The sequence below is a fragment of the Heptranchias perlo genome, chromosome 24 (genome assembly GCF_035084215.1).
Source record: "Heptranchias perlo isolate sHepPer1 chromosome 24, sHepPer1.hap1, whole genome shotgun sequence".
Lineage (NCBI taxonomy): Eukaryota > Metazoa > Chordata > Chondrichthyes > Hexanchiformes > Hexanchidae > Heptranchias > Heptranchias perlo.
The window spans coordinates 20,863,567-20,888,205 of record NC_090348.1 but is presented as its reverse complement, the minus strand read 5'-3'; the positions used below and the strand labels follow the sequence as shown (position 1 = coordinate 20,888,205).

At 39.9% G+C, this 24,639-nt stretch overlaps 1 protein-coding gene across 4 annotated transcripts in view; it reads left to right on the top strand.

Moving 5' to 3' along the window:
* The window catches only part of cerk (ceramide kinase), a 117,478-nt gene extending 96,253 nt beyond the window's left edge, over positions 1 to 21,225 (top strand). For all 4 annotated transcript variants that reach the window (XM_068004899.1, XM_068004900.1, XM_068004898.1 and 1 more), the window contains 5 exons: positions 3,568 to 3,673; positions 4,851 to 4,924; positions 6,658 to 6,863; positions 11,607 to 11,812; positions 14,568 to 21,225. In XM_068004899.1, coding sequence (XP_067861000.1) covers positions 3,568 to 3,673; positions 4,851 to 4,924; positions 6,658 to 6,863; positions 11,607 to 11,812; positions 14,568 to 14,655 — 680 coding nt within the window. In that variant the 3' untranslated portion in view covers positions 14,656 to 21,225. The remainder of the gene's footprint in view (positions 1 to 3,567; positions 3,674 to 4,850; positions 4,925 to 6,657; positions 6,864 to 11,606; positions 11,813 to 14,567) is intronic.
* The last annotated feature ends 3,414 nt before the right edge of the window (positions 21,226 to 24,639 follow it).

The window sequence follows — 24,639 nt, the reverse complement described above, 5'->3', positions numbered from 1 at the left end:
TAAATAAATTAAAAACATTTCCTAACATAGAAGTTAAACTAACTGACCTATCATTACATAGATTAACTCTGTCTCCCTTTTTAAAAATGGGTACTACACTGGCTATTTACAAGTCCTCCAGCCAAATCCACACTCAATAGAGCCTTGAAATATAATTTCTAGGACCTCAGCAATTTCCTCCCTCACCTTCTTCAGGATCATAGGATGTATCTAGCTCTTAATCTTTTTTTTTATTTTCTCATATTCTCCTTTAGTTTATTTCATTATTATTACTCATAGTCCTTGTGGGCCCTCTTCAATTTTAAGTGGTTTCTCAGCTCTTTATCCATTGTTTATTTCGAAAACTACGAGCAGCTTCCTTTTTTGATAGAATGTACTTTGCAATATCTTTTTTTGAAAACATCCCACTGTTGCTCTCCAGTCCTGTGTGCCAATTTCTCTTTCCATCTCACCTCAGCTAGCTTACTACTCATCTTTCTAAAATCTGACCTAATCTAATCTGATGTTCTAATTTTTGCATTGACATTTTCCCTTTCTAGTTGGGTCTGAACCTTATATTGGTGCTTACCCACATTTAGCTCATCTGCGTGATCTATTTCATTACTCATAACTAGATGTAGCAACGGCTCCACCCTTATAGGCCTACAAGCATAATGTTTGAGGAAGATGTCCTGTACGCAGGGGATTCCATTCCCTTTTCTCTATTTAGTGTTTATCCTAATCCGTAAGTGGATAATTACATTCTGATATAACAAGAATTCATCTCTCTAATCTGACTGCAGATTTCCTCTTCCACCTCCGTCCCACAAATTGGAGGTCTACAATACACTCCTACTAATCTAACAAACTTTTTTTTGAGTTCCAACCATATTGACTTGTCTGTACCCCTTGTCTGCATCAACTCTCTTTTACCAATATTGCCAAACCTTTTCATTACTTATCTTTCCTATCTCCTAAATATATTATATCCCGATGTTTATTTTCCATTCTTGTCCAGTTTGCAGCCTGTTAATGCTATTAAATCTAGACCTGCCGAGACAATAATTGCCTCCAGTTCCCCCAGTTTATTTCCCGCACTCTCTGCAATGCAATACATGCATTTTAGCTTTATTTAAAACACTCGTCTTCACCCATGATTTTTAGTCTAAGATATCCCCTCCCTTTACTTTAGTCGTTTCCCTGTTTATAACTAGAACATTTGATTTTATTCCTCTACTCCATATCCCTCTTGATAATTTGTTTTCTGCATGAATATCATCCTCTATTTCTCCATTCATTATTAGCAAATCCCGGTTAGTTTTATTTTCCTGGTCCCTCTTAGTTTAAATACCTTGTCACTACCCTGTTTAACCGTTTTTCCAGTACGTTCTTATCCTCCCTGTTCAAATATAGCCGATCCTTATGAAATAGCCCCCATTTGTCCCAGAACTGGTGCCACTGCTCGACAAAATGGAATCTCTCTTCCTGACACCACACCTTTAGCCATGCATTGATTTCTTTGATCATCTTGTCTTTCCCTATTCTAGCACATGGCTGGGGAAGTAATCCTGAGATTACGACCCATGAAATCCTGCTCCACCACTTGTTTCCTAATCTCCTAAATTTTCTTGAAAGACTTCAGGCCACCTTTAACCAAAATCACTGGCTTCCAAATGGACTATGACAACTGTTTTTTCTGCCTCCCTTGAAAAATATTTTCGACTCTATGCGATATGTCACTCACTCCAGCACAAGGGAGCCAAGAAAGCATCAGGGCCTATCTGTCTGGACTGCAAAAGATTGTGTCAGCCTCTCTAACTATTGAATCCCCTATTGCTACTGCATTTCTAACTGTATTGCTACTCTCCTCCCTCTTTCCCCCCCCCCTCACCCCCCACTCCTCCCCAAGCCATCTCATATTTGCTGGTTGCATTGGTATTTAATTCATGGCCCTGGCCAGAGTCGTCATTTTCTCCACGGGAAGCTGAAATTTCATATCTGTTTGAGAGCATTAATTGCTTTCGGAACTCCTGTTCTAACCTTTCCTTCCTGCCTTTCCTTGTCCATCAGTTAGTCACCCATCTTTCCTCCTCTACTGCTAACTCCCTATCTCTCATCAGTGTGATTACCCTCTTAAACTCTTCCTCTCTCTGATGTGTGGAATTATCCCCATCTCCTTCTCAAGTTCTGAGACTTTGAACGTCAGGAATGTGAGTGAGTGACACTTCCCACAGATATCTCCTATCAATTCGGACAATGGAAAATATTGTAACATTGGACCACTTTATACAGCAGAAAGTTTTCCTGATATCTCGGGCAACTTTCCTCACTCTACCAACACTTACAAGGACATTGCTGTTTGTGGGATCTTGCTGCTGGCAAAATGGCTCATTTGCACTGTAGCTATGTTGACTGCATTAGTTCAGAGTCGAATGCTTCAGGAGGTTTCTGAGGGATGTCATGAGATGCTGCATAAGTGCTTCTTTTTAATAGGCTTGACTGGCAATGAGTTTGGGTAGATTAAGTGCTGAAATGATGGTGTGTAATCATTGATAGAATTACCTTCCCAATGTTTAGTACAATGCCAGTAGATTCTCTGCAACTTGTACTGTTGGCTCAAATCATATGGGAACAATGGCAGGTTTATTCTTAGAAAACTAGTTCCTGAACTTGTTCCAGCTGTAACTTGGATCTGAGAGCCTATTGTCTGCAGTGTTAAAGATAAGTGCTAATAGGAAGGCATTCCAACTATTCGACTGTCACAAGAATTGACCACACCATCTCACAGTCCATAAATACAACACAATTTAAGTAAAGCTAAAAGGATGCTTTTGATTTCCTTTAGGTTTCCTAGGTATATTTGAACCACTTTCTGTCTGATGTAATATATTCAAATTTGTGTTTAAATGTAACCTGAATCACGAGCACTGATAATTGCAGAATTATGAGTAGTTGTGCCATTGCAGTTTTCTTAACAAAAAAAACTGGAGTAACCATTTGTAGTTCCAGGAAACTTGCATGCTCCTCTTTTTGCCTTTATTTTCCCATTCTTGGCCATTGTCTATTGCTTGGCTTCTAGCTGTACTTTGTGGCAGAATTTTGACTTAAAATCATCGCTGAGTTGCTTACAGGACTGTGGTGTTGAAAAGGAGGCCTTGATTTTTTTTTTGTCACCGAATGAGTCTTTGAAATGTTGATTTTGTTTATCCACTAGTAATTTATCCATAATGATCTTTAGGCACAGAATTTTTCTGTCCATGGATTTTTATGGGTTAAGTCCATTGGAACCAAAAAAATGTACTTGACCAAGAGAGAATTTCCGTGCTCCTTTTCCAAGTAGTGATTTCAAATAATTCCATAGTTGGCCATAATTTTGACTACTAATCAATGCACATACTTGATGAGATGTTTTCTAATATCACACTTTAAGCACAAAATGTAGGGATTTTTTTCCGCAACAGTTACACCTGGTTGATCCTGAATTAGACTTTCATAGATTTAAAATCCAAATGGAATTTGATCCCTGTAGTCATAATCAGCCAATGACTCCAAATCCAAGCTTCCACTAGTTTCTCTTATTTTTTGTAGGTTTCAAGACCTTTCTATCTCACCACAGCTATGAGGGAGCAATTTCTTATTTACCAGCAACTGAAACACTTGGAAATCCAAGAGATCAGAGTCCATGCAGAGCTGGGTAAGCATTCTTGTATTGCATATTTTGCTAATCCATCCCCAACCAATGGTGATGTATATTTCACGTTTATTTTGATGAAATGTGATCATTTTTTCTGAGATTCTATACATGAATCAGTTTGTTTTAGCTAACAAACCTGTCAGGAGACTATGGGAAGGATTTTAAAAGGGAAAAACAGTGGGTTTGGGGGGGGGGGCCCACAATCAAAATCGCTGTTTTTGGGAGCGGGCAGGCATCTCGGCTGGAACCCGCACATTTTTGAATGAGACTCTGGCAAATCTGTGTGCGTACACACATCAGTCACCAGGAAGTCCCGTCCCACTTAAATCCGATGGGCCGATAATTAAAGGGGAAAATTTATCTCATTTAGGTACTTAAAGTAGTTTATTTTTTGTGTATGGGCCACTTAAAAAGATTTTAACTTTACCTGGGCGGCTTTCCCACAGCTTCCGATTCACGCCTGGTGAAATCAGACTGGAAGGGCCGGATCAATGAAAAATAGACTAAATAAATTAAATAAAATTACATTTCCCATTGTAAAAAAAAAGAAGTAAATAAACATACCTTAAAAACTATGTTGCCCCCCCCCCACACCTGCCAATCTCCGATGTCTCCACTCTGATCCCAATGACTGACGTGTCCACTCTAATCTTTGTCGTCCCCACCCCCCAACCCCATCTCTATCCTAACTGCCAACAAGGTCCATCTCTCTTTTCTGCCCCCTCCCCCCCCACCACCCAGGATGTGCAGCTCCTGTCGGCAGTTGCCTACTTCCCTTCCAGGTTTCACACCCGCAAATCACCCTCCCCCCACACCTCGGACTCTTCTCGCCAGCATATTAAAATCCTGCCCTACATAGTTGAGCAGAATAATAACATTTGTAATTTTAAAACAATGGATTTATCATAGCAAAGAAGAAAAAAACATGCTTTAATGCACATTATTGATATCAGATTGTGAAAAGTGGTTTAAAAAATAATTGCAATTTCAAACAAAGGTAAAACATACATTTTAATTCAATGTTTCTAACAACCAGTGTCTTTCTAATGTCAGTTATATGTATATACTCAATCTGTATTCAGCAGAACTTGCTACCATTGAGTTTTCTTCATACTTGGTGAAAAAAATCATTGGTTACTCATACTGTTTGATCATAAACTGGAAACTCTTGTTTCAGGTGTCTTATCTGCCAATACAGTGGAGAGCAAATGAAGGTACCACAAAAAGAAAGGGAATTCAAATTTGTTGATGGTAAGATCTAAAATGTTTGTGGTCACATGAATTATCTAACCGACCCATCCCTATACTTAAGTCTTGCATCTAGCACATGTGGTGTATGGGAAAATTATTTATGCCAATTGAAAATGTCATACTTGCTAAGTGTGATGCGTGCAAGTGTCTAATGAGTGCAAGTGACTGGCTTTTATTTTTAAAGATTTATGAAAGAAATTTTCCTATGAGCCAATCTGCTGCAAGAAGTTTACCTGTAATCAATTTGCCTATAATTGTTACATGGTTGACGGGCAATGTGTATATGTGTACTGTTTATAGTACCTCCTGTGGATGTGCTCAGTGAGATTAAGGTTTAGTTGGAAGGGGCAAGAGCTAGGATGGGAGAGGGGCGATCGATCAGCAGTGAATAAATTTGGAAAGATGTTTGTGCAAACTGCCTAAAGACATTGAAGTACATGTTTTTTGGTTCTTGAAACAGTTAGTGGTTTGGGGTAGTGGGTTTTATTCGGCTGCTGGGAGAATTGTGTTATTTTCACACTAGATAATCGTATGTTGTCTGGGTATAATTGCAATGTTGCAGCATGGGTGTTGTCATGTTTGGATGGTGTAATTGAATTGTTTAACTATGCGTGTTACTGGGATATAATTTTACTATTTAACCACAAGATGATACTGTGTCGTCAGAGACCCCAGCCTCAAAATATCCTGTTCTCACTGCTTTGAAGGGAACACTGATTTCCAGTGCTTGCTGCTCCTGCTCCAGCTCCGATAACACAAGGAGGTTGGCTGGTCCTCCCCCGATCTTACTCCACTCCATTGTGTTGTGCACAGTCTTGTCCTGCAGAGAGAGAGAGAGAGAGCGAGCAAGAGTCAGTGAGTGTCTCCTACAAAGGAGATTGCATGTGTTGGCGTTTCTGCTTGTTGTGCAGATGTTGAGAGGAAAAAGAAGCAAAATCCAAGCAGGATGGGAAGGTGTTGAATGGAAAGCACATTCCACGTTCCAGAAAAAGAAGCTTTGCTACCAAAAGCTACCATTTTATCGGTTGAGGTTTCAATGGTGTGTTACTGTGATTAATTTTACTTCAATTAATTATAGCAATTTGTTATGTTACAAACTCTGTGTAGTTTATAATCCAATTACAAAAATAGGCATGGCTGTTCCAAGATAACATTGACTGATCAATGGAGTTTAAAAGGAAATTTTAATCAAAATGATTGGATGAGGCTTTTGTGAGCTGTAGATATTTCTAACATTAATTTGTGAAACTTAATATTTTAATCAAAATTCAGTTGAATATAAATAATATAGCGTTTTTTAAAAAATTCTGGACATATCAGTATTTTAAAAGAATTAAGAGAAACTCAAAAACTGAGATGAGGGCTCTCTGCCTCAGTAAAATCAGTAAATACTTTGTGTGGTATGGGAGCCATACAGACCATGAAGGTTCCAGGTTTGACCACTGGTCTGTGCTGAGTTAGCTGATCTCCAAAGTATTGCAGTTGGAATACAACAATTGGTTTTAAAGTTTTGGACCAGATAGAAAAAAAATTGATATGGTTACTGCTCCTTTAATTACAATCACCTGAGACCTCCCTGAAATTGCTTGTGTGTTGAGGACATGATCATTTCCAGCTGTGATGTTCTCCTTGTCTAATAGCCTGCTATCACTTAATGCCTAGGCTGCGAAATGAAACATAAACGTATTGGTGTGGGCACTGGTTTATATGAACACTTGTTTTTCTTATTTTAGAGGAGCAAGGACAGTGGAAAGTGATTAAAGGAAAGTTTCTGGCCATAAATTCAGCAAATATGAGTTGTGCATGTCCAAAGTCTCCTAAGGGTCTCTCACCAGCAGCACACCTGGCTGATGGGACCATTGACCTTATTCTAGTTCGCAAGTGTTCAAGACTCAGTTTCCTGAGGCATCTCATCAGGCACACAAACAATGATGATCAGGTATAGATCTATTGGATTTTTCTTTGAATGCTATATGCATAACAATATACAATGGTAACAGCCCTGTTGCTCCACTGTACAGAATCACTGCAGTAAACATTTTTTTCAGTTTGCGCAATATAGATATTTGCATGATTGTCCATTTTCTACTAGAAGAAAATCATTTTCTTTCAGGTTATAGTATTGGGAAGATGATGGTGGTGATTTGACAGAAATTAGCAAATTGAGACTAAACCAAGATGGATAAATACTAAAAAAAAAACCTTGCAAATACTGGAATCTGGAATCTGAAACCAAAAACAGAAATGCTGGCAACTTACAGCGGGTCATTCAGTCAAGAGAAAAGACAGGTTTATTCTTCAGGTTTCAGGATTTTGAGGAAGTATCATGCACTCAAAACTTTTAACTGCTTTTTTCTTTGCAAATGCTGATTGACCTGCTATGCATTTCCAGCATTTCACATCTCTGTTTCAATAATTATAGACGTAGTCTACAGCTGTTTGGGCTTGCAGCGTGGTCGTGTGCAACTCAAGTAGCAGGATTGAAACAAACAAAAATCCTTTGCGAGGCTGTTTGTTTCTCACTCTAAACTTGCAAAATGTAATTCAGTTGGGTTTCATCAATAACGAGCCATAAACACAAGTGAGAAACGTCAAATATTTTAATATTTAGAATGTTACAGATTATTGAAAAAAATAATGAATAAAGAAACTGGGAATTACTGAGTGCTCAATCTTGCCTCTGAGCTCACACATATATATATTTATTATAATCTCAGTGCTAACACTGAATATATGAGTTATGTATTTGGTACACCTAATACTCTCCTCTTTGCATCAACTGCAAAATAAGCCAGGGAGGATTTTCTTGGTTTCTATCCTTGGTCCCCTCCTATTTCTCATCACAACACACAGCTCTACCTCACCACCACCTCTCCCGACTCCTCCACTGCCTCTAATTTGTCACACTGCTTGTCCGAGACGAGCAGAAATTTCCTCCAACTAAATAGTGGGAAGACCGAAGCCATTGGGCCCGATATTAGCACCCGCTATCTGGTGCGTTCGTGGCGGGGGGGGGGGGCTCCGAAAATTGGGGAATCCCGGAGCGGGTCAGGAGCCCGGCTCCAACCCGCCCACTTCCGGGTTCCCCACAGACGCGCCGACGTGCGCACGCAGCCCCCACATGTGGGACTCCTGCAGGCAATTAAAGCCGGCGGGGTGCCACTTAACAGTATTTATCTTGCTATTTCAGGTCGTTTACAGACCTGATTAAGGGAATATTTCAGGAGGGGTGGGATTTTAGAAACAACTGGGACTGTTTCCCATACTGGCGGAAACACTGGGGGGGAGACCCTCACTCATTGCAGGAGGCCACTCTGTCACTTTGGACAAAGTTTGGCCTCCACCACCATCCTCCTAACAATCAAATTCACAAACTTGCACACTTACCCCAGGGTCCAGACACATGTACTTACCTTGCGGACCCCCTCAGATGTACATCTTCCGGATGGGGGCCTCCGTAGCTGCAGTCATGACCTCCTCAGAGGGCGAACAGCATCACCAGCCTCACCAGCCATGCCGTCCACCTCTGACACGTGGAGCTCCACAACACAGTGCTGTGATACATCCACCTGCACAGCAGGAGGGAGGGCAACGGCAGAGAGAGATGCTTCGCAGAGGGCACTACCCTCGCCACAGGGTCCAAAGACAGAGGCTCAGCTTCCTGGTCCTCTCTGAGCAGCAGTGCAAACGGAGTCTCAGAGTCACTCGACATGTAGTCGTGGACATCTGCAGCCTCCTTCATGCCAAGCTGCTCCCAGCTGGCCCGAGCACCATCTTCTTACCTGTCGCTGTCAAAGTCACCACTGCCCTCAACAACTTCTCCTCCACATCCTTCCAGAGTGCCACCAGGGACATCGCCGACGTCTCTCAGTCGTCTGCACGAAAGAGCCCTGCAAATACCCACCCTGCAGTGACACAATGGGTGGTGTCAAGTGTGGGTCTTTATTGTGATCCTCAGGAAAGGGCATTATTGCACAAACCAGACAAGATTCGCAAAGACGTGGCAGTAGTGGTGACAATACAATATGTGATGTGAGTTGGTCAGAAGTTAAATATAAGTAAAAACCATGACAAACCCTCAAACACCCTTGTGCATCCCCTTCATGTTCACGACACGTTTGCCTTATGCTTCCTACTGCACATATGTGATGCATGCCCTGTGGCTGCAGCACAGGTAGTGGCAGGTTGAGTGAGGCTGACTGTGAAAGAGATGCATGAGAGGGTGAGTATGAGATAGAGCCATGAGATTGTGTGAGGATTGGGTTGAGTGGTAGTGGCGGGATGAGTACTGGCGAGGTGAGTAAGTGCAGGTAAGATGAGGATGAGGTTTGAGTGGGTGTGAGGGGTGATGTGACAGAGTAGTGTTGGCAGTGCAGAAGGAGATGTAGGGTGGGGCGGAGTGTAGGGGAATGAGTAAGTGTACTCACTTTGGCTGATCTACTTAGGTCATTGCAGCGCCTCCTGCACTGTATGCAGGTGCGTGATATGTTGGTGGTGCATGTGACCTCCTCTGCCACCTCGAGCCAGGCCTTGGTGGCAGAGGCAGGCCGCTTCTTCCCGCCCGCCAGGGGGAAGATCTCTGTCCTTCCCCTCCTCCTCCTCACCCCATCCAATGATACTTGGAGTGAGGCATCATTAACCTGGGAGCAGCCTTCCCCCTGGGCTGCTCCATGCTGTATTTTTTCCTATTTCCTGCAGCATCAGTCAGTGGAGGACTGCCCCTTTAAATAGAGCTCCTCCAGCTGACAGACCTTACTGCGCATGCGCAGTCCGCCCAATGCGCAGCTCAGCAGCGGGGAACCCGGAAGACCAGGTAAGTGGATCCAATTAGGCTGCGATCGTGCGCGGGGCAGACTGATTTCACCGGGCGCGTTACCCACTCGCCCGATCGCCCCCCCGCCGTGAACCGGCAGCCCTGGTAATATCGAGCCCATTGTCTTCGGTCCCCACCACAAAGTTCATTCCCAGGCTACCGACTCTGTCGCTTCCCCTGACCACTGTTTGAGGCTGAATCGGACCATTTGCAACGTTGGCATCCTATTTGACCTTGAGATGAGCTTCTGACCCCATATCCACTCCATCACCAAGATTGCCTACTTCCATCTCTGTAACATCACCCGTCTCCGTCCCTGCCTCAGCTCATCTGCTGAAACCCTCATCAATGCCTTTGTTACCTCTAGACTCGACTACTCCAATGCTCTCCTGGCCGGCCTCCCATCTTACACTCTCCGTAAACTTGAGCTCATCCAAAACTCTGCTGCCCATATTCTGACTCGCACGAAGCCCCGTTCACCCATCACCCCTGTGAAGCGCCTTGGGATATTTTGCTATGTTAAAGGCGCTATATAAATGCAAGTTGTTGTTGTTGTTGTTGGGCTGGTTTGACAACTTTTAAAATTAATAACTAACCATTTATAGAGTTAGACTTCTTAAAAGCATATATGTCTTGCAGTATCTTCACTACTGTTTAATGCATTATAACATTTCTAAAGAACTAACCTGAAATCATGTTTGATGGCATGGATAAAGTGGAATTGTATCAACTTTGGCTTTGTCTTGGGCAGAGATGAAGTTATTACTCCATAATGTTACCTGGTAATGTATTATGATCGACTTTAAATCTAATTTAAATGCTTACGCTCATTTAAACTTGAAGTGTAAATATCTTTATTATTGCTGATTTATTCACAAGAATACTTGGTCTTCCTCTAATCCTTGAAAATTATCTTTAGTAATTTATCTCCACGAAAGGGTCCTTTGAATTAACCTTGTGACAGTGGGCAGTCATTAGTATTTATGTACATGATAAATCATGGGAGTTGATGTTTAATTAAGAAACAATCAGACAGGTTTATGTGTTACTCACCTGAGTCCTGCCATATATCTCATTTGTATCACAGGTTGATTTTTTTTTACAAGTTTTATTTTTAAAAGATAGGTTCAATGGTTTTATTCTGTGATGGAGGAGGGTTAATATTGCATGTGAAGACAGCTGCATGTACCTTAATAGAGTTGCTGTAATCTTTAAGAAATGTAGCAAAGGTTAAATATTTGCAAATTGGTAAAATAACAAATGAAGGGGAAGTCCATTTGAAGCTGCTTTCAATAATTATGCATGTGTAAGCATCATATCATGCTCCATCTTGCATTATATCAGCTGTATGTAAAATGACAATTTTGAAAATAATCCTCCACAGATACATCACTCTTCAAAAAAGCTTTCATTATGAATATAATTATCCAATGACTCAAATTGCCACTTCTCTGATTTTAGTTGTGAGCTAGTGAAACTACCGACACACTAATGTATATACCAGTGGAAAAAAATTGGGCTACATAACTAAGGCTATTCACAATGTAGTGACAAGTGATAGCCTGAAGACACATCCTGACATATTAAGGCTCAGCAGGATATTTCATCATTCCAGCAGCTGATCAGAATTTGACAAAATCTTATCAAGCAGAAAACTGGGAAAAGTCATCAAATATGTAACATCTGTCATTTGATAGGGTGCTAACGTAAAACTATTGGGGTGTGAGAAAAGTCCTACCTCAGAATCACATCTGAATTGAACTCTTTAGCAAGTGTTTTATTTCAACATTTATTCAAGTACTATATTATGAGAAACCTATCCATTCAAAAGTCTTAACATTCAGAACATTATGCTTTTGATATTTTCAGTTTGACCTCTCATTTGTTGAGGTTTACCGAGTGAAGAAATTCAAATTTACACCAAAATACTGTGACGAGGACAGTGATATCCAGGATGTTGGTAAAAATCACTTTGGCCAGTTCTGTAGGGATCATCCCACCTGTAACTGTGCACAGCTTAATAGCAATTGGAACTGTGATGGAGAGATAATTGAGCAAGCAGCCATTGAAGTGAGGTATGCTGTTCTATGTTTATTGTCTAATACATTGTTCCTGTCTGTCAGCCAACTGCACAGGAAGACTAAAGGGTCACTGTCTTCATGTAAAATTAATTGGTGTACTTCTACCACTGTTCAGTAATGCATGATACAGTGACTTAAATCACAATGAAATGGATATTTCCAACCTTTATATGTGTAGCCAGTGCTGATAAAACTGTTGTTTTTTGTTCACCTGCTATGGAATGCACAATTCCTTCCAATAGGGATACACTCCACTCACCTACACCCACTTACCTAAACCCAAAGAACGTAGGCACTGATTGGAAAGAGCTAAGACTTGGGGCCCACAGATGTGTCTAGGAATACTGCTGGAGTTTAAAAAGCTAAAACCATGCAGTCTATCAGTCAAGAGCAGTGGTAAATGTCTTGTTGCTTGTCCATCAAGGCCTACTCTACTCAGGGTTTTGAACCCTCGCTAGGCAGAAGGTATCAGGAACCCCTCCTGAACAACCCAACTCACCATATTTTGAGTGAATTACCACCATCCCGTTGACCACAGCGTGGGGGCACACCATACCCAATCCAATGGAGGCTTGTTGCTTCAGCAGTAACTGCTTGTCCCTCTTTCCAATCAAGGTAGGCAAAAACTCTGGATGTATGAGAATATGTCCACATACCTAGCTTCCAGGTGACACCTACCAGCGTCTGTCATCCAAAAGCCTTTGATTTCCTTATCAGCTGCTTGACTGATAGGTTTCAGCATGGTGGAAGGACTTATGCAGGACAGTTTGCAATGCCAAAACCATCTTCCTGTTCTAGATGTTCAGTGCCATTGCCATGTACCAAGCTCATTTGTCATCAACCAGCCTTTTACTAGAAATGTCATGCAAATCAAGGGCAGATTTCTGTGTCAATATAACCTGTTTATATGACAACAAAATGTACATTACTACGGTAAACATCTGTACCAATGTGCTAAAGTTATGCGGGTTTTACAGTGCAGTTTTCAATTTGGAGGTTAAACAATGGTTTGTTCACCCTAAAAGTGTAGGTCACAATGCTTGTTGTGTTATTCGTATGGATTTACTGCTGATTTAACAAGACAAGGGTTAAAATTTATGACTAACATATAAGAAGCATTGGGCTGGATTTTGCTGTAAAAATAACGGTGAGGCTAACAGCACTCACCGTTATTGATGTGCAAATCAAACAGTAACTCCTGGCGACCGCACATGCGCAGTTAAACGTGGAAACCGGGAAGTTGCTGTTCGAGATGCAATGCTCCTCAAACGCTGCACGAAAACGGCATCTCCCTGTCTGACTCACCATTCAAATATATTGAAGGCCGTGAAGTTCCTGTACTTAAAGGCTAAACGTGTCAAAAAAAGTTAGGGCTTGTCCATTCCAGTGTAAGTACCCCCTTTAACGGTGTGGTAAGTCTTAATTACTGCCAAACAACCTGTCTGGCACTGAAAATTAACTTTTACAGTGTGGAGTCTCATTCCTTCAGATTTTAATTATTGTTGGACATTTTATTAAAAAAAAGTTAAACTTTTTAAAACTTTCTCTGTCTCTTTTATTGCTGTCTCATAATTCAATTTTTCTTTCCCTCTATTTATTTTGCTTAATGGACCTGATTTGACATTGAATTCACTATTCTAACTTACAGTTCCTGGTTCTGAATCTGCTGTTATTAACAATTCTTCAGTCTGATTGGTTAAGGATATGAACAGTTGCTTACCCTGGTCACACAGGTCCCAAATGCCCTATAGAGGGTGCCATGTCGTTTGGCTGTCCCGTTGACAGTAACTTGCCATGCAAAGGCTCATAGAGAGTCTATGGGCAAATAGCACCATTCGTTCGCCGCTCACAGCAAAATCCGGCCCAATATTTTTGGAAAATGATGTCGTTGTCTTTACTAAAGTATATGTAGGCTAATATTGAAACTGTCCTAAATCAAATGTACACAATAAACCTTTCCACATTCTCCTGCTGTCTGAATCAATATAAATCATCTTTGGGAATACAATGATCTAATCTGTTCAAGCAGAAAACATTTTTAAATTGGCATTCTTTCAACAGAATGCATCTTAATTTAATTAGACTCCATTTATATACTTTTTTATATCTCAGCATCACAGTTATTGATTTTGGAATGGAGAAGCTAATGCATTTTGTGGATATAATTGATTTGTGTGTTTGCTTTGACAGTGAAATGTTGCTTAACAATAAAAGTGTGATCAAATCAAAGAAGGCATTATTAAGTAGCATTATAACAACCACATTATGATAACACTTAAACCAACACTAATGGGGGGAAAAACTCATAGAAGGGAGCCTTCAGTGCAATGTAGAATCTTCCTGCCTCTGCAGCTTTGATTTTTTTTGTGTGTTTTCCCTATGTAGTTCGCTTGCATTGTCCCTCTGTCCTCACTTACACTGTCATTGCAACTTGATACATACAGTCCTCAGGAGACCACCATTTTGTGGAGCAGCTTCACAGTGCACAGTTTAAGACATGGATCTTGAGTCAATTTAGGAGATACTGACATGTTTACGCCAACATTTGTCTCAAAGATTTTTTTAAAAAAAGGTTTTCACGCTTGTTCAGTAATACTCGTGAAAGTATAATATGCCATGCCACAGTATCTCTTATCTAGTGACTGCTTTTTTTTCCACTGTTGTTTTCTTGTTTAAATATTCTAGTTGAAAGATAAATAAACATTCAAATATTAAATTCTTACTAATTTTGTTTTATTTCTCCTTGTAGGGTTCACTGCCAGCTGTTGAAGCTTTTTGTAAGAGGCATAGAAGCGCTTTCTATACAGAATGGCATTAGCAATTCGTTTGTAGTTTAAGCAAATTCCAAGATGTCTCAGGACTCCAGAAACCATTTATTTCAAAGTTTAAAATAGAGTATTTAAGTTCTGAAACTTAGGATGTAATCTTGTGATTCTAAATTAATCTACATGTAAACATTGCTTTTTACATTAATTGTTACAGACAGTAATATTTATTTATTACACAAAGTGTAAGCATTAAATTTGTTTTTTAAATTCTAATGTATAGTTTCAAGATTCTAAATTCTGTAACTTTTTAATTTGAGAATTACATTTCAAGTGGAGAATTTAAGATATTATAGTTCAGGTTTAAAAATGTAGATTAACAATGCCATTGCTTTGTTGCAAAAAGCTGTGGTTTGGAAATTGGCAGAATAGTTTAAAAAAACAAAAACGTACACTTAGAAAGTGGAACAGAGTTTAAAAGCAAATCATTTATAATCATTTGCCTCCTTTTAAATTGGACAGAGTGTCAGTACTCATTTACTGAATGTTACTTAAAACTTAGACTGTAGATTTCATGATTATTTTCTGCAACAGGTTCCAGATTGCATTTGTAACTAAATTCTTACCTTTGAACTGAAATCTAGACTTTTTTTTAAATTTCTTTTACCTTGCAACTTATCAATGCAATCTGAATGTACTTTCTAAGCAATGATAAAAGAGGCTATAGTTTGAGAACAATTCTTTATTTTAGTAACTATTAATAGAGAAAAAATATATAAATACTGAATTGTTGACTATGAGTTTGTACATAACAAATATAAAAATATTTATTTATTGTTGTAGTACATGATTAAGCTAGCCTTTGCTTAGCTTAGTATGTGTTCACTATGTGAATAGTATGTAGCTAGTAGTGTTAATGCACTAATAGTATATATCTAACTGATTAACTACAGAAAGCAGCACTCACCTTTTGTCTTCTGTATTTTGCATTCCTCTTGTAAGAATGTTCAGTACTGTTGTGCAGTTGCACAGAGTTGCTTACTGCAGTAGACATTATTTCTCGACCTAAGTATTAATGTTTCCTTTTATTAGACTTCTGTTCCTTTCAAAAATATTTGTCTAGGTTGTTTTTGGCATGTGCGTTTATGAATATTTAGTTCCTTATATTTTCTTATGCATCCTTTTAAAGTGTATATTTCTAATATAAATGGCCAGAATAGATATCATCCACACTGTCTTTGTAAAGTGTGATTTGTTTTCAATGCTTGTCCCACATAATGTTCCCTGATTTGCTGGTGTAAACTGCTCAAAAAATGTTTCATGTTTAGGGACAGGGAAGCTTTTTTTAGGTAGTTAGTTCAGCAGGCCATTTTCCGATGACCTGCTTAGCTTCTAGACCAAACAACTTTGGTGATATTGTTTCGTGAAAAAAATTACTGTATAATTTGTTTGTTAGTGAAGAATTGGTGAGAAAAAAAATGACCTAAATGAAAGAACTGAAGTAAAACGAATGGCCTGATTTATTTGCATTACTTTGGTCGTTCATCTTATTGCTGTTTTTGGGACCTTGCTGTATGTAAATTGCTGCTGTGTTTGCCTGCATAACAGTGACCACACTTCAAAAGTAATTCATTAGCTGTGAAGTGCTTTAGGACATCCTGAGGACATGAAAGGTGCTAAGTGAGACGTACACATTTTGTACTTCAGCTTAAAGTTGGAGGAGTGAAAGATTTCACAGCTGACACTTTGCGTGCTTCACTTCCTCAGTTACATTGACAATTTCATAACTGGTGGAAGGTTGAACCATGCTGCTTTGAAACAGTTCAATTTGCTGAGCTGTCTTTTTCCCAGTTAGATATAAGGGGGCTGGATTTTACTCGACTATCTTGCCCCAAATCAGGGCATGAAAAGTCGGGAAAATTGATCAATGAGGTCTACTGCTGCCGCCTCCCTGCCCTGACCTTAATTTTCCTCCCCCCAGTTGGGATTGCAATTGGCTGTTCATTTCCCATCTGTTGCCTGCAAATGCCAGCAGGAAGCAGGACCTGAGTTTGTGGCCCATTTCCCTTGTTTGCCACTCACTGGGACCACCAGGCGAAACCTGGTGGTTGTCCCTGGGGTATAAATAGCCTTGAAGTTTCTGGATGGAGGGAGAGGGCCTCGTAGCTGCCTCCGCCCCCTTGATTTTACCCCGCTCTTTCACTTGGTCAAGGCTGTGGTCTTGTCCGAAATATTAGGAAAAAATTGAATGCTAATCTTTAGGCCTGTTCTGTCCCTTTTTATAAATGTTCCCCACCTCTCCTGGTACTGCAGCAGCAGTCCGACTGCAGCACTGACAGAATTCTCTGCCATTGCAGTTTAGAGCTCCTGCTTGCTGGTGGGGATGCCACCTGGAGTCTGCCCTGCATTCAGGGGAATGGATTGGGGGTGAGCATCTCGAGTGAAGTACTTCTCCAACCATTCTGGAGCAGGAAGTGGAGAATTCAGGCCACATACTCAGTAAGAAGAGTTAAATTTTCACACATTGATTTTCATGCAACACTATCAAGTATTTAAATTACTTTCACTATTTTACAATATTTAAATTACTTTTATTATTTTACCAGTGCAGTAGATTCCTAATAAATACATAACCAATTAGCTGAGAAATCAATGCATCAGGGTTTATACTTGAATTAGGGTTTGCACAAACTCCAGATAACAATCTTTGTACCACAACCCATTTAATTATTCATTCAGCAATCGAATTCAAACAAAACGCAACAAAAACTTAAGCAAAAGAACATGTTGTATATTAGTTAGCTGTCTGATATTCTTGCTGCTAAATTGTTTAATTTCATGTGCATTTTCATGTGCAGAAAAAGAACTGTACTAGTAGCTATTAGTTTACTGGACCTTTTCTTCATCTGAACACTGAAATCTGTTCAATAGCTTTAAAACAAGCTTGATGAGGCATTTCCTTTCATAAGACACTAGAGCTACTCTTGTTTGCCCATTGACACTGATTTCTAACTTGGATCGGTTAGCTTTCATAAGATTTTTACCCAACTTATAAGTGATTTTTCTCTTTGTAAATACTGAATTAATTCAGCAAAAGCTATTAGTGCAAACTTTATGCTTGAATAAGATGCTAAATTTGCACTGTGCTAAAAATACTCAAGTAGGTTGCAAGCACTGAGCGCAAGCTTATTTTGTAATAGAAATAGCACTGTTTGAAATTGGCCCTTCTTTGCTTACAGTATTAACGGGATAAACCTGCAGCTAAACTCTTCCTGCTCTTTCCAAAACTTCTTCACCCTCCGGGACGACAGGTTTCCTACCCTAAAGGACATTAGTGAACTAGTTGTGTTTTTACGACATTCTGACAGTTTCATGGTCACTTGCATGCCTACTTGTGCTTTCAATTTGACATTTTGGCTGCTTTTTAAATATTTCCACAACTTTTTCGTTAACTGGGATGTTTTGTAGCCTCCAACCTTAACTTCTAAACTATGTGGTGGATGTATTCCATAATATACTGTCTATTTAATCTGATTTCAGTGTGCTTGCTAAAATAATAAAGACCTCAAATCTTCTATGATTTGCCTTATGGTTAAAGCAGAAATTTGGTATTAGTATAATTGTAATCCATTTTTGAGAGTACAGGTTCTTTACTGTTCGTGAGCAATCCCTGTGGTGCATTTCAAAGACATGGATAATCGCGAGTTGCTCTGAATTTGGCCTGCTTTTTGATTAACCTCTTGATTTTACAGACGAGGACATCGGTTTCCGTATTTAGTACCTTCTGATAGCCTTAATCATTACCATACTTCACCTGCATTAGCTTCTCTGCAGTGTGGCTATGATGAATGAATACCATTAGTTACTGCAGTCTCTTGGCTCTTTTGAGGGATAGAGATTGTGTTATTGTCTGTTAGGCCTTAGTTAATGCAGCAAGTTGATTAATTGTACTTTTAAAACTAACCCAAAGGAATGGGAAATACTTCTCATCAAAGGTTCTGTTAAATCTAACTGATATTGAAAACATGCCTTCCTTGTACTGAATTGAGATTAAAATCACCTGGGAGAGAAAATTGGAATATCTGACAAAGAATATTGGGACAATGGAAATTAAATGTCTGTGGTGCAAAAAAAAATGGTCTATGTTTTGACTTGGTTTACTATGCAGGTTTAAGACAATTGATTTTGTTTTCATATTGAAGTTGGAGGAGAGTATTCGTTTAAAAGTAAGACTAATAATATTACGCCTGGAAAAATGTAGTGTTGTCTCTTTACTACTGCTGTGTTTTTCTATGCTGAAGAAATAGTAACATAATGCTTATATAGTTTTAGGTACAAATAAAAACATCGCAACATCTGGCACCACTGAATATTTCAGATTTAGAAACTCAGCGTGAGTGCCACATTCAAAATTTGTTTGCATAGTTATATACATGCAAGATGTTTACAAGACATCTCTGGTATTGAGAAAATTGTCTTTGGCAATCACTTTCTTTCTTGTCATGTTGGCACTACATTGAAGGATTCAATACATAAACAAAGAAGATAGACCACCAATCTTTTCTGTCATAAATACAATTTTTTTTATTATGCAATATTACATAAAATTGAGTTTCAGTTTTTGATAAGCCACAAGGACCTTCAGTGGTTTATGTCAATGGAATCCATAGCACTTTGTGATAATATTCCAACCCTCACCAGTCAACAATGTTTCTAAAATTAAATTTGTGTTGGTTGGCATTTCAGCATAGAGTTGATTATACTGAAGAAAGAACCAGAAACTGACAGTAACTGTATATGCAATATTGGGGTTAACACCAACAGCTACTGTAATGTAATGGTTATGTTACTGGACTAGTAATCCAGAAACCTGGACTAATAACCCAGAGAATGTGAGTTCAAATCCCACCATGGCAGTTTAAGAATTTGAAAATAAAAAGATGGTATCCATCTGACAGGTCCCAGAGTGTTTATCAACTTCCCTGATAGGTTCCAGTATCTTTAACCAGTTGGGATGGGTTTCTTTAGGTTGTAGTGCAGCAAAGGGCAATAGAAGCAAACTCTTTATCATGTGGCTGTAAACCTAGTTCTTTTTAATTTGTTCTTGGCATATGGATGACACTTAAAAGGCTGCATTTATTGCACATCAGCTAGTTCCTTGAGAAAGTGGTAGTGGGCCACTGCTGCACGTCTTGCTGCTGCAGGACTTGCGCTGACGGTGCTCAATAATAATGTTAGGTTGGGAATTCAAGGAATTTTGACCCAGTGACAATGAAGGAATAGTGTTATATGTTCAAGTAAGGATGATCTGTGATTTGGAGGGGAACCTGGCGTTCATGGTGTTCTCAGGGCATTGTTCCTCTTGTTCTACTCTGTGATAGAGGTCACGGGGTCTGTGAAGTGTTATCTAAGTAAGCTTGGCATGTTTGAGTGCATCCTGTAGATAGTGTATATACTGCAGCCACAGTGCACCAGTGGTGGATGGCATGAATGTTAAGTCAAGTGGTAGGGTGTCAATCAAATGGACTGCTGTGTCCTGGGTGTTGTAAAGCTTTTTGATGAGTATTCCATCACATTCCTAACTTGTGCCTTGTTGATAGTGGAGAGGCTTTGAGGGGGTCAAATTACCCAAACTTTGCCCTGCTCTCGTGCCTATGGTGTTGATATGACTGGTCCAGTCAAACTTCTGGTCACTGATGACCCTCAAGGTGTTGTTGGTGGGGGACTTGCTGATGAAGGTCGATGATTGTTCTCTATAAAAATCTGATATGGTTCAATGATTAGAAAAGTCTTTCTGTTTGGTAAAGTATCTGCCATGAAAAAGAAATATGTTCATTTATAACGCACCTTATCACATCTCTGAGAAACATCTCAAAGTACTTCACGTAAATTACTTTTTGAACTGCCGTCACTGTTGTGTAGACAAAGGAGACTGGTAGTGCATCTTGATGGATTTGTTAGCAACGTTATTTTGCATTTGGAATATACATTCATCATAAGTGTGTGGTGACCTTAAATGTCAAAAGGGATTTATTATGGTGCAGCAACTTCATAATGGAAACATTTTCTGCAGTATATTTGCCTGAAAATGCAATTTGTTCATTTACACATGAAATGATAACTAAGTCATATAGGTACATTCAGATCAGTCATTTTTAATCACATTGACTAACATCAAACTCACAACAGCTCTCTTTTGTCCAATTTTGTCAGATTTTCTTTCCTTCATTAGAGAAATTATCCTTTGGCCAAAAATGCTGAAAATCCACCTGTTCCCAATTTCTGCCAATGCCGCCCTGAACCTTCCTCTGATGTCATCTCTGTGACTAAGCAATCGGTGTATCAAAGATCACTGTCATGGTTGATGAGACTTCTCCATTGTGAATTGGTGCATCAGTGGATCCCACACTTGTGCTATTTTGCGTTTTGTAGTAACATATCCTGCACTGAGTCTGGCATGTTTAACGTTTTTGACTACATGTACATGAGAAGAAATTTTGTATTTCAGTTGTTCAGTGAGTGAAGGTAGATATTTATGCAAATGAGTGAAGAATGTCTGCATTACACTGTATGATGTTGGTAAAACAAGCATAATGAAGAAAATGAAAATGAAGAATTAAAGAGGAACTGTCATAATGAAAAGAGATTTCAAAATGCAACCAAATCACACTTGGAAGGTAGATACTATTTACTCTTCAAAAAAAGTTTCTTGAGATTGTCAATCAGTTGTCATCAAAACACAATCTCCAGTGATGTCTTCCCCACTCCCCCAAAAAAATACATTTTCGAAAGATCATCATAGTGACATCATATTGACAGTGAAGGACACTAATGGACACAATGCTCTCAATTGTTGCAAATTGAAAATGGAATACTTTCAAGTATAGGACAAATATCAATTAAATATGTATCTTGCAGAAGAAGGTTCACATCAAAACCTAAACCTAAATAGAGAAATTAAAAATGTTACAACAAAATTCAGAAATGTTTACAAATATTTAAAGAAAGAGGGAGATTGGAAATTGTGCAAAATTAAATTTGAAAACTACTTAAGATAATCTGGTGAAACGATTAAAATTGGAAAATTGCAAGTATCAAAGAGAATCAAACAATTTTTTAAAAATCTCTTTACAGTGAGCAAAGTGTTAAAGAACAGGTGCAGTCCCCCAACAATAACAGAAGTGAGTAAAAGAAAACGGCAATATGGCGGAAATGTTAAATGACTTTTAACGGTTTTATTATATAAGATGGTGTTCCTCCCTTTCCAATAGTTGGAAGATTAGGAGATACAACCAAGCTCAAGGAGAAGATAGAGATTAGTAATGTAATGGTCATCAAAAATTAAAGCACTTGAATATTCACAACCCAGCAAGACTGGAGGGAATCCATGCAAGAATGCTGATGTTTTATGTGCAGCTGGTGCAGTGTAATTAATTTCACTTTGTTTTAATGTTGTCAATAATCTGAAATTCTACAGTGATTGTGCAGAAGAGCACTTTCAAATCTTTGATTTCAATGCACAGAAAGTGGAGTTTTTTTTAAAAATTGTCATTATAGTAACATTACCACAATTTACATCCATATAGTTACAAATTCATATAAAATATATAGAGCCATAGAGTTATACAGCATGGATAGAGGCCCTTCGGCCCATCGTGTCCGCACCGGCCATCAAGCCCTGTCTAATCTAATCCCATATTCCAGCATTTGGTCCGTAGCCTTGTATGCTATGGCATTTCAAGTGCTCATCCAAATGCTTCTTGAATGTTGTGAGGGTTCCTGCCTCCACAACCCTTTCAGGCAGTGAGTTCCAGACTCCAACCACCCTCTGGGTGAAAAAGTTCTTTCTCAAATCCCCTCTAAACCTCCCGCCTTTTACCTTGAATCTATGTCCCCTTGTTATAGAACCCTCAACGAAGGGAAAAAGCTCCTTAATATCCATCCTATCTGTGCCCCTCATAATTTTGTACACCTCAATCATGTACCCCCTCAGCCTCCTCTGCTCCAAGGAAAACAAACCCAATCTTCCCAGTCTCTCTTCATAGCTGAAGCGCTCCAGCCCTGGTAACATCCTGGTGAATCTCCTCTGCACCCTCTCCAAAGCGATCACATCCTTCCTGTAGTGTGGCGACCAGAACTGCACACAGTACTCCAGCTGTGGCCTAACCAGTGTTTTATACAGCTCCATCATAACCTCCTTGCTCTTATATTCTATGCCTCGGCTAATAAAGGCAAGTATCCCATATGCCTTCTTTACCACCTTATCTACCTGTTCCGCCGCCTTCAGGGATCTGTGAACTTGCACACCAAGATCCCTCTGTCTTGCCTAGGGTCCTCCCATTTATTGTGTATTCCCTTGCCTTGTTAGTCCCTCCAAAGTGCATCACCTCGCACTTTTCCGGGTTAAATTCCATTTGCCACTGTTCCGCCCATCTGACCAACCCATCTATATCGTCCTGCAGACTGAGGCTATCCTCCTCGCTATTTACCACCCTACCAATTTTTGTATCATCAGCGAACTTACTGATCATACCTTTTACATTCATATCCAAGTCATTAATGTAGACCACAAACAGCAAGGGACCCAGCACTGATCCCTGTGGTACCCCACTGGCCACAGGCTTCCAGTCACAAAAACAACCTTCGACCATCACCCTCTGCCTTCTGCCACTAAGCCAGTTTTGTATCCAAAGTGCCAAGGCACCCTGGATTCCATGGGCTCGTACCTTCTTGACCAGTCTCCTGTGGGGGACTTTATCGAAGGCCTTACTGAAATCCATGTATACCACATCCACTGCGTCACCCTCATCCACACGCCTAGTCACCCCCTCAAAAAATTCAATCAAATTAGTCAGACATGATCTTCCCTTGACAAAGCCATGTTGACTATCCCTGATTAATCCTTGCTTCTCCAAGTGGAGACTAATTTTGTCCTTCAGAATTTTTTCCAATAATTTTCCTACCACTGATGTTAGGCTCACTGGCCTGTAGTTCCCCGGTTTTTCCCTACTCCCCTTCTTGAATAATGGTACTACATTAGCGGTTCTCCAGTCCTCTGGCACATCCCCTGTGGCCAGAGAGGTTCTGAATATATGTGTTAGAGTCCCCGCAATCTCCTCCTTTGCCTCACACAGTAGCCTGGGATACATTTCGTCCGGGCCTGGGGATTTATCCATTTTTAGGCCTGCTAAAACCGCCAATACATCCTCCCGCTCGATGTTAATATGTTCGAGTATATCACAGTCCCCCTGCCGTATTTCTATGTCTACATCGTCCTTCTCCATAGTGAAAACAGATGCAAAAAATTCATTTAGAACCCCTCCTACATCTGCCGGCTCCACACACACATTGCCATTTTTGTCCCTAATGGGCCCTATTTTTTCCCTAGTCATCCTCTTACCCTTAATATACTTATAAAACATCTTAGGATTTTCCTTTATTTTGCTCGCCAGTGTTATTTCATGGCCCCTCCTTGATCTCCTAATTTCTTTTTTAAGTATCCCCCTGCACTTTTTGTACTCCTCTAGGGCTTCCTCCGTCTTTAGCCTTTTGTATCTGCCAAAAGCCCTCTTTTTTTTCCTAATCCATTCTCGTATATCCCCTGACATCCAAGGTTCCCTGGAGTTCTTGGAACCACCCTTGACCTTTACGGGAACATGTTGCCATTGTATGGTCTCAATCTCCCTTCTGAAAGACTCCCATTGCTCCGATGCAGATTTTCCTACAAGCAGCTGATCCCAGTCCATTTTGGCCAGATCCTGCCTTATCCTATTAAAATCGGCCTTCCCCCAATTTAGAACCTTTATTTCCGGCCCCTCCCTGTCCTTTTCCATGACCACCTTAAATCTCACCGAATTATGGTCACTGTCACCAAAGTGCTCACCTACTAGCACTTCTTCCACTTGGCCGGCCACATTCCCTAGAATTAGGTCCAGTACCGCCCCCTCTCTTGTAGGACTTTCTACATGCTGGCTCAAAAAGCTCTCCTGGATGCACGTTAAGAATTTTGTACCCTCTAAGCCTTTTACACTCTGAGTATCCCAGTTAATATTGGGG